The following is a 13,118-nucleotide window of genomic DNA, read 5'->3' as shown; positions in this document are numbered from 1 at the left end:
TATGATGTAACAATAATATATGAACACCATAATCAATTCTCATCTTCTCCAAATAATGACAGAGGATCTTCAAATACGACTTCCGTTGGTTTGTTCGTTGATTCAATATGTGGGGTTGGTTTTACATCTAAAAAACATGAAGTTTCTTTTAATAAATGGTAAGGTAAAACCCTGGTACGATACTTTGCAAAGATCTGCTGCTCTTTTAAGGAAAAAGTTTGGAATTAAAAGCAACTTGGGTTAAAACATATGCTGTTGAATTTTAGCCGAAATACATATATTATAAGTTTCCTTAGGATGTCTTTCATAGCAGAGAATAAGATGACGTAATTATGACGCATTAATAACCAATAGCTTCGACCCGAAACTTTAAGCTTAATAAGCATATCATTGGATAAATTAACTATATACACGATGATTCAAGTGGCATTATTAGTCTACTTGGATAAATAATTGAGTGTTGTGAAATTGTGTTATTTCTGGTGGAGCTTTTTTTATATGCACCTGATTTTAAGTGGTCACCACCACCCTTGGATATTTACATTCAATCATTCTTTCTAGCGCCAATGTACCTTAGGAACAGTAATGTTACGTCTCTCGAGGTAATAGAGGTACTGGATTACACAACCTTCAAACCGGAACACAATAATACAAGATATTATCGCTTGGCGGTAGAATAAGATGGGTATCAAGGCGTGCTTACACACAGGCAAACAATCAAGTAAATAAAGAAAATTTCGTTTTCCAGTTCCGATCTCTGGACTAACCTAACCAATTGCTAAAGAGATAGCGCAAAAGTGAAAGTGATCTGATATCTGATGAGCTATTATCCTTCTTCTCAATTTCATAATGAGACGCGAAGAGTGACCAGAGGCTTTGCAAGAGCATTAATAGACGGGAATGTACTGTGACTTATAAAATTCCAGCTGATACTGAGAATGAGAACTATGTGGTAGCATTTCATTGATTCTAACGGGAATCCGTAATGATGATACTTGGATTTGATATAATTTGGCAATTGTAGCAAAATAGGTAATCTTCGTCTCTAAATAAGCGTTAGTTGCGTTATACTTAATGGATAAATTAATCTTACCTGATATTTTTGAGGGTTTAGTCGCGAACAAATCGTCATCATCGCTTTCATCGCCGAATAGAGAAGCTCTGGCTGGCTTCTTCTTTTGTTCAACAGGTTTCACTGCACTCTTACCAAACAGATCAGCTTCGCTATCCGAGTCGAACATGCTGTCTTTCGTCTTTTGTACTGACGGTTTCTTATTACCAAAGAGTTCATCGTCGCTGAGATCATCAAAAAGAGGTTTTCTATCTTTCGTTTCATCTTTTCTTTTACTTTCATCTTTCGACGTAGTTTCTATTTTAGAGCTTTCCTCGTAAGCTCTGCCGATGGTTTTAATGTTGCTCTCACTGCTATTGTTTTCGCTTTTGATTACAGTATTATGACTAGAGTTAGAAAAAATGTCCTCGTCATTTAGTATGTATACAATCTTTGATTTGACTTCCGTTTTCTTTTTATCAGACACCTCACCAGATTCGTGTTCTATATTTGAATTATGACTATCTATTGGTGTTTTATTTATTGCGGAGGAATCATTTTGTTGTGTGTTTATTTCTTTACTAGGTTCAACAGTTGCTACTTGTGTGCTATTGATTTCATCCTTTGAAGATTCTGTAGGTTTAGGCTCGTCAAATGAACTTGAATTATCAGTGGAGTCAGACCCGAAGTCTATACCAGATTTCCTAACAGCTTCCAATCTCGCTCGTCTTGTTGAAGGGCGTCTTTTGACTTGGATTTTAGGTCTATCTTTAGATAATTTATTATCTAGTACCTTTGAATCTGGGTTACCATCAAAACTAACAGATTTCGTCATTTTTGAATCAGTATAATTCGGACTGTGTGTATTAATATCTTCATTGCTCTTAGTTGATATGATTTGTCCGTCTGTTTCTTCATTTGTTTTGTTCTTCTTAGGAGAGGCTCCGGGCATCAAAGTGTTTACATTTATATTAAAGTTCATAGGTTTTAGTTTCCCTATGGGTTTTTTGATAGAATCTTCTTCTGACGACTTTGATTCCTTAGATTCATATTCGAATGCTTTATTTTGTTCGATATTTTGTATTGTTTGTTCCACTGACGACTCGCTTTTTAAGTTACTTGTTTCATCGTTGTTACTGCTATCTTTATCAGATTCATCATCTTCTAGAAGCTTTGAAATATTTACATTTGTTTTGTCGGTTTCACTAAAGTCTGCTAATAATTTCGTTATATCTACTGTCTCACCTGGTTCCTTACTTGTATCCGGTATGTCTTTATTTGGTTTAGGTATAACTTGTTCTTCTTCATATTTTGATTCAATATGTTCAGATTGCGGTATTTCATCAAACAATTCATCGATAGGTTTTTCAATAGATACAGTGTTTGTACTTTTTAAGGGCTTCTGAGAAAAATCTACCTCTATATCCGGCGGTTCATCATGAAATATCCTAAATCTGTCGCTACTGAAATCTAGATCTGGTTTTTCATCGCTTATCACATCGTTTTTCTTGAAGAACAGAGCCTCATCATCCGAATCGTCATCAAAGAGCGCATTCACATTTTTACTTCTTTTAGATTCACTTGGTTTTTCAAAAGCTGGAGGTAAATCGTTAAATATATCACTAAATATGTCGGGTTCTTTAGATTCTGTTACTTGTTCAGAGAATTTAGGTTCTTCTGGAGTTAATTTTTTTTCTATGTTATTATCACTATTTAGTTCTTCATTTAGAATGCTTTTCGATTTTATTATTTCACTGTCATTTATATTTTCCGATTGTTTTTCTTCTTTACTAGTGTAACTGTTAGTAACTAAATCTTCATCAGTACCCGTGATTACAGCTGTTTGAATATTTGTGTTTTCCTTTTCATCATTAGTTACATTTTGTTTTAATATTTCTTTACTATCTGATATTTTATCGATATCAAAACTATTGTCTAATGCGTTTGTATTTTCAACTGCATCTACATCAACTTTAACATTCACTTCATCCATTTTATCGCCTGAGTGAGAAACTTTATTAACATTTCTTTGTAGTGTTTCGGCGACTGTTTGTTCTGTATTTGTACTGAATAAATCATCATCATCATCGTCGTCGTCGAATAAATTAGGACTTAGTGTTTGTTTTATAAGCGCTGAATTATTACTAGTCTTAACCTTTGACGAGTTTGTAATTTTATCAACATTAAGATTGTTTTCGTTTGAAAACAAATCCACATCTGTAGCTTCTCTTGAGGTTTTAATTTCACTATCAGTAGGTTTTATAATATCATTTTTATTATTATCATCTTTAACTTTAGGTTTCGGCTTAGGTAAATCCGAAAATAAGTCGTCATCACTGTTATCTTCGAATATACTTTTAACTTTTACATTTGATTCTTTTGTTTTTATTTTTGCAGGTAATGCATCTGTTTTTATATTACTGAGTTTAGTTTTGTCTGTTTCTATGAATAAATCATCTTCACTATCAAATATGCTTTTTGTATCTTTTCTCACTTGTGTTTTGTCTGTCGATTCGACAACATCTGAGAATAGATCGTCATCATCGAAGATAGATTTCGTATTCTTATTAACTGTCGGTTTTGTTACATTCGTAGTAAAAATATCGTCAATATCATCAAATAGATTATCGCTGAATAAGTCTATTTTATCTTTCGCCTTAACTTCAAGCTTATCTTGATCTTTCACAGGTTTCACTGTTTTATTCACAACATTTTTATCTTTCTTAACGACCGGTTTTGTAAATAATTCTTCGATAATTTTCTTATTTTCTCTTACAGCTGTCGTATCTTTGACGGGTTGGGTTTGTGTATCAGTGACGTCACTGCTGTCTTCATCGGAAGTGGATTTTCGTTGATTACGTTTCAAAATGGCGGCTCCGATGCTTTCAGCGCCTTTATTCGATCCGAACAAAGATATACCCCCTATCGGTTTCTGGAAGGATTCAAAGATAACAATAAAGGGATGATGGTTTTGTATTAGTAATTTCCAATTTATTGAGATTTTAAAGGAATTATTGTAACGAAAAGTAGTCAAACTATTATTAAATCTCAGAAAAAACTTGGAATAATTCATTTCACTGTTATGAGGAACAACACTTAATATTAATATTGGAACATTTTAGCACTGGCACGGGTTCCTGGTATTTGGCAGACACACCAACAGGTCACTCACCTTAACATTGCTATCAGTGGACGCTGTTGGTTTGTTCGTGGGCTTTTCATCAGGACGTGTTGGTAATACTTTATCGAACAAGGGCGAATCTTCTCTGAAGCTGGAACTCGGCTGAAGACGACAATCAAATATTACTAATAGCATGTTTTTTGTTATATGGCGGACGAGCGTATGAGTCACCTGATGATAAGTGGTAACCATCACCCATAGACAATGACGCTGTAAGAAATATTAACTATTCCTTGCATCGGCAATGTGCCACCAACCTTGGGAACTAAGATGTTATGTCTCTTATACCTGTAGTTATACTGGCTCACTCACCCTTCAAACGGGAACACAAGAATTCTGAATACTGAAATAACTGATGAGTGAGTGGTACCTACCCAGACGGGCTTGCACAAAGCCCTACCACCAAGTATGTTGCATGTTCACTCAGCAAGCATGTTCTACTGCACCACATACATTAACATCTAGCTCTATGAATTTACAGGATAGCTTTCAAGAAACAGCCAACAGCAATATTTGTCCAAGAAAGTTTGTAAAATGATATATGTATGTAATATGATATTTGTAATACGATGGTGACCACGTACTATCAGGTGGCCCATACGCTCGTCCGCTATAGCATAAAAAAGACTTACTTGCACATAATCCGGGACGATGTTACCAATATCATCAGAGATCTGTGAGCGGTCACCGAATAGCTCTTCGACGACGTTACTCGCGCCGAAACTCGATCGATTCGGATCCCTGTAGCTGTTCTGATTGGGTTTCTTGTGTAGCTCCGCGAATATGTCGTCGTCTGAATGTGTATCGGAGTCATATGCGTCCAGCGGGGGCGGTTCGCTTGGGAAAATCGTTGCTGGAATGAATTTAACATAATATATAATCTGTATAAAAAATAAATCTACCTCTAAGAAGTATAGTACGACACAACTAATATGCAGCATCGACAAAATCGATAAAACCGATTACTGCCGATTTACACAACCAAGAGAAATAGCCCTATCGCGCCATTCGTCGCTATAGATTCTCGCGTCAGTTCAACCCGAGAAAGCGAGTGACGAATATATTTGGTCGTATGATATTACAAGTTATTGCGTTTGTGTAAAGATCATATTCACATAAGAAATAAATGTTGATAATTTGGGATGGCGTACTCAATTCGGATGTGATCGGTTTTACGAATTTTACCGACGCTACATCTAAGATCTGACCCATTTGACGCTAAAAATATATATCTATGACTATTGAGATTAACATTTATATATATTTTTTTAAGAATCTTTTAAATGATATCGTGGGAATAAATTAAGCGCCTCAAAAGTACTTGAACAGTTACTCTTACTCGTTGTCAGGTCGTGTACTAAATCGAATTGGTCCTCTGCGAGGCGGATATACATGTGTCGATTCTCACAACACAGACAGGTTTCCTGACAATATTTGTGTTATATGTATGTATCATACCTGGTGTCGGTTTGTCGATCCCATAAACTTTTCTTGTAGTTGGTTCTGGAGGTGGAAGGGTTGTTTCCGGTGGAGGGACAGGCAACTGTACACATAACAAATATATATTAAATTAAATTGTTAATAACTAATATATAAATGTACACTATATTTTATAAAAGTGTACGAGTTGAATCTATTTTAAATTCAAAAGTTTTATAAGAAAAATGTAAATGGATACGACTTGCTATCTCTTTTGCTCCCATACGTAAAAATGAGACAGTAATATATTCCGTATGGTTACATGAGACAACATCACATACATTACTCTGATCCCAATGTAAGTAGCTAAAGCTCTTGTGTTAAAGAAAGTAGAAGTAACAACGGGGTCACAAACACCCAGACCCAGACCTCGGAGTAGCGTACCCATGAAAACCGGTGTACACACCACTCGAGCACGGAGGTCGTCATATACTGGTCGATATATAACTTTAGTGTGTGAGTTATGTGTAAATGTGCATCTGTGTGCAAAGTGTGTTCCTCACAGGAGGTCCGGCGAGTCTCCTGGCCAGCTCGGCGGCCACGTCGGCGGCGGCGCGCGGCTGGCTGGCGCGCGACAGTACCTCCGACTCCAGCGACGATGAGGATATCTGCACACCAATAGTAAACTAAAGTAACAGCCTGTAAATTTCCCACTGCTGGGATAATGCCTCCTCTGCCATTAAGGAGAGGGTTTGGAACATATTCCACCACGCATGTGGCAGAATTTCGATGAAATTAGACACATGCAGGTTTCCTCACGATGTTTTCCTTCACCGCCGAGCACGAGATGAATTGTAACACAAATTAAGCACATATATATAGTGGTGCTTGCCTGGATTTGAACCCGCAACCATCGGTTAAGATGCACGCGTTCTAACCACTGGGCCATCTCAGCTCACACCAGCACACCAATAGTGTGGTGTTACTATAAGTTGGTTTTTGTGCTGGATAAAATATATTATACAAAAACGCCATGTGATATGTGGAAATGCCGAAAAGTTCCGACAGTATAGAACTGTGGCACTATAACAAGTTTAAACTCTTTTCTATTTATTTCTTTCGACTATTTTGATAAAAGAAATTGTAACTATGGGATAATGTGGAAATCTACTGTCATGTGATCTTGTAGAATCTTGATTGGGTGATGAATTTTAATTTTATCAGAGAGCTTTTTTGTGTTATGGAAAATCAGAAGAAACGACGGTACCACCAACACCCACCGATACAACATAGGAAACTAATGAACTTTTTCTATATCGACTCGGAGCGGTGTACCCATGAAAACCGGTGTACACACTACTCGACATCCAAGGCAAGGTATCCGTTTTTATAAATAAAATACGCAGATATTTTTAAGTTTGCCGTTTCATAAATTCAAATTGTTTGTAAAAAATACATTGGTAAAGAAGGCATTTTACTCGATACAAGATTTTATAGATGAAAAAAAAAAGCGTGGAGTTAATACCTGTTGACTTCCAGGCAGGATACATTACATACATATATAATTGTATTTAACTAACATGACTATATTTTAAATGTTGAAAAAGAGTAATTACTGTGTTCTTTTTGGTAGAATTTACTTACCAAAACGCCGGTAGCTTCGCTTAAGTTGTTAAATGACGATTCAAAAGTGCTTGTAAATGCCTAATTGAATAAAGTTTATTTTGATTTAGTTTGACCAAGAAAGTTGTCGTTATAATAGTATTTCACTCACAGTTCTCTGAGCGTGCTTTTCCGTCGCGTCCTCGGCTATCTCGGGCTCCGAATCCGAGTACTCCTCCTCCGGGGCGACGTCCCGTTTGGACAATGAGCTGTCGCTGTCACTGTCTTCGGGTAGAAGACCTGGAGATACCATTTACCCTTACTTGAAAGTCGAGATTTTTGGGAATCCATCTGGGATACAAGCCACTCATAACTATTTGGTGCTAGAACATTCTAGCGCCAAATAGCTATGCTTAGTATTGTTGTGTTCCGGTTTGAAGGGTGAGTGAGCCAGTGTAATAGCAAACGCATGGGACATACCATCTTAGTTACCAAAGTTATGGCGCATTGACGTCATAAGCTGGTTACTGTTTATTAAACATTAAATAGATTATCCATTTCATCTTATACCAGAGAAACGACAATACACCCTTAATAACTGTTAAATTAACCGAATGTATAGTACGACACAACTTAGTTGTCGCATCGGCAAAATTCGTAAAACCGATCACATCCGAATTGAGTACGCTATACCAAATATCAATATTTATTTCTCATGTGAATATGATCTTCACACAAACGCAATAACTTTTAATATCAAATGACCTAATATATTCGTCAATTTGACGCGTGGATTTACATGCACTTGCTTTCTCTTTCATGCACGCTTGAATCTATAGCGACGAATAGCATCGAATGGCGCGATAGGGAGCTATTTCTATTGGTTGTGTCAATCGGCAGTAATCGGTTTTATTTTCATTCCATTCCATTTGCCGATGCTACATCTAATTTGTGTCGTACTATACTTTAATTAAAAAGTAAAAAGACTTTCTTTTGAATTATAACTTATAAGAGTCCTCTAGTCGACTTCCTAGGGAATAAAATACTTGCACCTCATTGGTCGACGCGTTCGGCTTGGGGTCAGAGAAGACACATGGGGTGTGTAAAACGATTCCAAAAGAAACAAAAGTTTTTTTTTTAACATTTATCATTAACTGCCCATAAATTTCCCACTGCTGGGCTAAGGCAGGAAAAGGTTTGGAACATATCACACCACGCTGTACCAAAGCGGCTTGGTTGGATGCACATGTGGCAGAATTTCTTTGAAATTTCCTTAACCGAATATGAATATTCAGTGGTGCCTGCCTGGGTTTGGACCCGCAATAATTTAACCACTGGGCCATCTCGGCATTCCAAATATGCTCCGGCGAATTAAGGTCACTTGCAAAAGGACCATTTTCTTTGGGAGCTCGTGTTCTGGAATGGATTTTAGGTTAAGTAACAATATTACCTGCATGCCATTTATTCTTCCACGCCTGTGACCCAATCACATAAGGCACTGGTCGGTGCGAATACACATCCTTGGGTTTTAAGACCATACTGAAAAGATATCCATTATTATTACATATATAGGAAATAGAATTAATAAAATTCCACAGAAATTTTTAACTTTGCCGTTTCATTAATTCCAATCGTTTGTAAAAAATGCATCGGTAAAAAAGGCATATTATTCGATACAAGATTTCATAGATGATAAAAAAGCGTGGAATTAATACCTGTTGACTTCCACGCAGGATTTAACAAATGAGCCACATGCCATCATGTGGCTCATTTGTTAAATGGTGACACATACTACGTGTCAACACGCTTACCTGCTCTCCTCATCATCAGAGCTGTCGCTATCCATGATAACAACAGGTTCATGCATCATCTCCAACTTCTGGAGACTACGCTTGATCTTCTGAAGGTCGCTTTCCGGTTGAAGTTTCGGCGTCTCTTGCTGGAATACAAAACGTACTTATGATCATCTTCTTCTGACTAATTCAAATTGGCATTATCAAGAGACCAGGTACGAATAATCTGGACCTTTGGGAAGAATTTAGGGATAAGATTCCGTGGTCAAGTGGTGTGTACACTGGTTTTCATGGGTCATCCGGCCCAGTCGATGTAGATCATGATTAGTTTTCTATATTGTCTTGGGTCTGGGTGTTTGTACCGTTACTTCTGATTTTCCATAACACAATTGCTTTAGCTACTTACATTGGGATCAGAGTAATGTATGTGATGTTGTCTCATATTTATATTTATATATTATTTAGATTTGTTACTCAAAATCACCTTGAGACAATATTATCTTGCACTTTCATTCCAATATATATTCGCGAGAATTTAATTTTATATATTGCTAGCTGTTACCTGCTTCGCGTTGAATATGAAATGAAATGTGAAAATAGATAAATTCTTAGTTTTACCAATGGCATTTAATAATCCAAAATTTCCCAGTTATATGCTATTAAGGGGAACTGCTCAAAGGGAAAGTGGGGGCATTTACTGACTGTTACTTTACTTTACTATAAGGGGCACATAGTAATGACTATAACTTACTTTAGGAGATGACTCTTCAGGCTTTATGTCAACATCGTCATCATAGACTCGGCTCTCGACAAACTGACTATTACTCAGAGCCATAAATCTGTAAACAATTATTAATTTTATTAATGAATCAGTTAATTAATCATTATTTAAATTATAGATAACGCAGACAATGAATGAATGAGACTGTATATCACGAAATTGATTTTGATCACTTTTCGAAATTCCGGCAATATTAAATTGTCAGTACGGATCTCTTTTTTATTTTAATCCATTACTAGTTGTCGCCTACGGCTTTGCTCGGCGTTTAGGGCGTTGGTTGTCATGTGGCAGGGAAAAAATTAGCCTATGTTCTTTCTTGGAGTTCTTTTTTTTATGGTATAGGTTGGCGGACGAGCATATGGGCCATCTGATGGGATGGAACCTTGGGAACTAAGATGTTATGTCCCTTGTGTCTGTAGTTACACTGACTCACTCACCCTTCAAACCGGAACACAACAATATTGAGTACTCTTGTTTGGCGGTAGAATATCTGAAGAGTGGGTGGTACCTACCCAGACGGGCTTGCACAGCCCTACCACCAAGTAAGTTCAAGTTTGCTTCACACCAAAACTCATCAACTTCGGTTCAGTGGTTTGGTTGTGAAAGAGCGACACCGACTCCGAGGCACGGCAATTGTTGGGTTTGTTTAATGGACTGGATTCACTTACTTATTGTTAACATTTTGCAGATCTATGCTGGCGTTGTCCAGGGCATCGACCATGGAATCCAGTTTCGCATTTGCTTCTTGGCATTTCGTCATAATTGACTGAAAAAACGTATTGTAATTTATTTATGGAATAGGTAGGCGGTCGGGCAAATAGGACACGTAGTGGTCATCATAGTCCATAGAAATTAGCAACAAAAGTAATTGTTACAATACTTAAATCTACAACGCACATCCAACCTTCGGAACTAAGTTATTATATTTATTGTGTCTGTCAATGACAAAGTTATTCAAGGTCAATGACCCTTCAAACCAGAAGAAAATTCAAAGTTCTGCTGCTAATATAACTGCTAACATATAGGTAGAATACCTGATGTGTGGGTTTTATTATGTCATAGAGGGGCAAACGAGGAGGCTTACCTAATGGAAAGCTATCACCACTGCCCATGGGCAACAACACCGGGGGGCTTGCAGGTGCGTTGCCAGCCTTTAAGGAAGGTATGTTTTGGGGGGAGGGGGATCGGGCCTCCAGAACTCTCACTTACCAGACAAGACGCGGTCGCATAGCTATCACTTCACGCCGATATTAAGTGAGCGAATGGTACTTCCAAGCGCGTACCGGCTCATTTGGCTGTAACCCGAGAGTATACAGCGTGGCACTATCACTATCAATCTACCCGGATGGACTTGCACAAAGTTGACACCGAGTACACAAACAACATAACAATGTATGTAATATAAAAGTAACCAAAAATGAAAATGATGAAATACTTTAACAATGTGAAGAAACACTTCCAAAATTATATTTTACGTGGAGAATCAGAAAAAGTAAATAGAGAATACCTGATGTATTTGTTGTAACATTCCGAGCAGCTGTTTGTCTCCGGCTAGGTTCCAGTTTGGAGCCGCCTTACGGAGAGACGCTGTATCGCCTTCCATCTTTGATTGTTGCCTGCAATATTAAAATATAGAATTATTATTTAATTCTATGTTTTATTATTACTATTATCTATCAATATTGTGTTGCTACTTCTATTAATTAATATTAATAGTTTGAATAATTCAATGGAAAACAGTCACAGGCTATATTCTCTGTATTCTGTATTTTTAACATATATATAAAATTCTTTTTCTTAGGATCTTTCTTTTTATTTAGGTTAATGAAACAAAATTGAGTGTCTCTGTAAGAGAAAAAACATTTAATGTTATTATTACAATGTCTTCTCTTAAATTACAAGATTCTTTACTTTCCTATGATTGCTTCTATATTCATACAAAATTTAGTTGTCATGATGTGTTCGATGACAATTGATGTGCGGAATTCAAATTAAAGTAAAATACCTTTTTCTTTACATATATATTTTGTTGTTTTACTGAAATAATTATAATAAATAAATGCCAACTGTGCCTTTTACATATAAAGGTTGTATGTATATTAGTTGTATTGTGGAGTACTGTAAACAGTACTACTATAAGCAGTTGAAATAGTTTAAGACATAACCACATTTAAATTAGCTCATCAGTATTATTTTAATGTTTTTCAAACTCAACTAATGTCTTGAAATAACATGTTGAGAACTAAAGATAATCTAGTTTATAAATAATAAGACTGAATTTTTAAATGTTACAGAGAAAGTATTTGAAATTAGTTAGTTTCGTATTTCACTAATTTATTTAAACAATATAATTATAATACAAATGAAAGTCGTTTTAACATAATCTCATTATCATAAATGCATGTAGCATTAAATGCAATAGATTTTTATAATTAATTTTCGCCTAGATATTGTATTAATTTGATAATTTTTGCTATAGCCGCTAATTTAGTATTTATAATGAATATTATTTATTATAAAATAGGGGAATTTCTAAATTTCTCTTTTGATTAAATAAATTATCCTGGAAGGCGTTATTTTGATTTCACTCAGTGAAGGATAGATTATAGACATGCATTAAAAATAAACTTACTTAATCAATAATTATTTTTTGTTGAACTCATGGCAATTATACTATTTATAAAATTGCTTCTATTAAATGAAATATTTTTTTTTTATATTAAAACTTAATTAAAAGCACAGTCTACTTTGATCACAGTGAATTATTTATTTAATAAAAATTTATTAACGAACAAAAATTACGGTACTCACACAATTATTACGGCATATCATTTCAACAGTATGAAAATAAACAATGTTAAAATGTAGGCGTTATTTTAATAAAATGTCGTGAGAAAATACTTTATAATAATTTAGTAAACCAGTTTATTTACATTAAAAACAAGTCTGATACTCACGTTACAAATAGCACTTCACATCACTAGTACGACAATAGAAAGCTTAATGCCGAATACGTACTCGTTACATTAACTTTCTAATTAAAACCACTAAATCATTAACAAAACAAAAAAGTAAATGGGATATACTCTACGCACTCCGAAGAATTCTCGGAGCTGTCAATGTCAAGACCACAATAATAGTAAATGACAATCACGTTCCATTTTACGTTTACATTCATAAACATAGATTGTAAATTTCAAATATTAATATATGACGATTTAATTAAATATAATATTATTTATAATGTTATATAAATATCTATTTTAAGATGCGTTTTTGTTTTTTATTGAG

At 35.5% G+C, this 13,118-nt stretch overlaps 1 protein-coding gene across 1 annotated transcript; it reads right to left on the bottom strand.

Moving 5' to 3' along the window:
• Positions 1 to 12,931, bottom strand: LOC124541838 (WASH complex subunit 2). The gene is made up of 14 exons (XM_047119747.1): positions 12,785 to 12,931; positions 11,335 to 11,443; positions 10,496 to 10,593; positions 9,798 to 9,885; positions 9,065 to 9,192; positions 8,704 to 8,792; positions 7,426 to 7,553; positions 6,189 to 6,319; positions 5,835 to 5,865; positions 5,691 to 5,775; positions 4,865 to 5,085; positions 4,224 to 4,334; positions 1,094 to 3,983; positions 1 to 127 (listed from the first exon to the last, which is right to left on the bottom strand). The coding sequence occupies exons 2-14, from the start codon at positions 11,428 to 11,430 to the stop codon at positions 33 to 35; spliced, it is 4,191 nt and encodes a 1,396-aa protein (XP_046975703.1). The 5' UTR covers positions 11,431 to 11,443; positions 12,785 to 12,931; the 3' UTR covers positions 1 to 32.
• Positions 12,932 to 13,118: the final 187 nt, after the last annotated feature.

Source organism: Vanessa cardui, chromosome 29 (assembly GCF_905220365.1).
Source record: "Vanessa cardui chromosome 29, ilVanCard2.1, whole genome shotgun sequence".
NCBI lineage: Eukaryota > Metazoa > Arthropoda > Insecta > Lepidoptera > Nymphalidae > Vanessa > Vanessa cardui.
The sequence above is the reverse complement of the archived record's forward strand: the minus strand, read 5'-3'. Positions and strand labels throughout refer to the sequence as shown.

Excerpts from the sequence above, each read along its gene's own strand:
- LOC124541838 (XM_047119747.1), bottom strand. The coding sequence starts at position 11,430 with ATGGAAGGCGATACAGCGTCTCTCCGTAAGGCGGCTCCAAACTGGAAC. Across the intron at positions 9,886-10,495 it reads CTGCAAAATGTTAACAATAA|ATTTATGGCTCTGAGTAATA; the intron begins GTAAGTGAATCC and ends AATTGTTTACAG. Across the intron at positions 6,320-7,425 it reads AAAAGCACGCTCAGAGAACT|ATATCCTCATCGTCGCTGGA; the intron begins GTGAGTGAAATA and ends ATTGGTGTGCAG.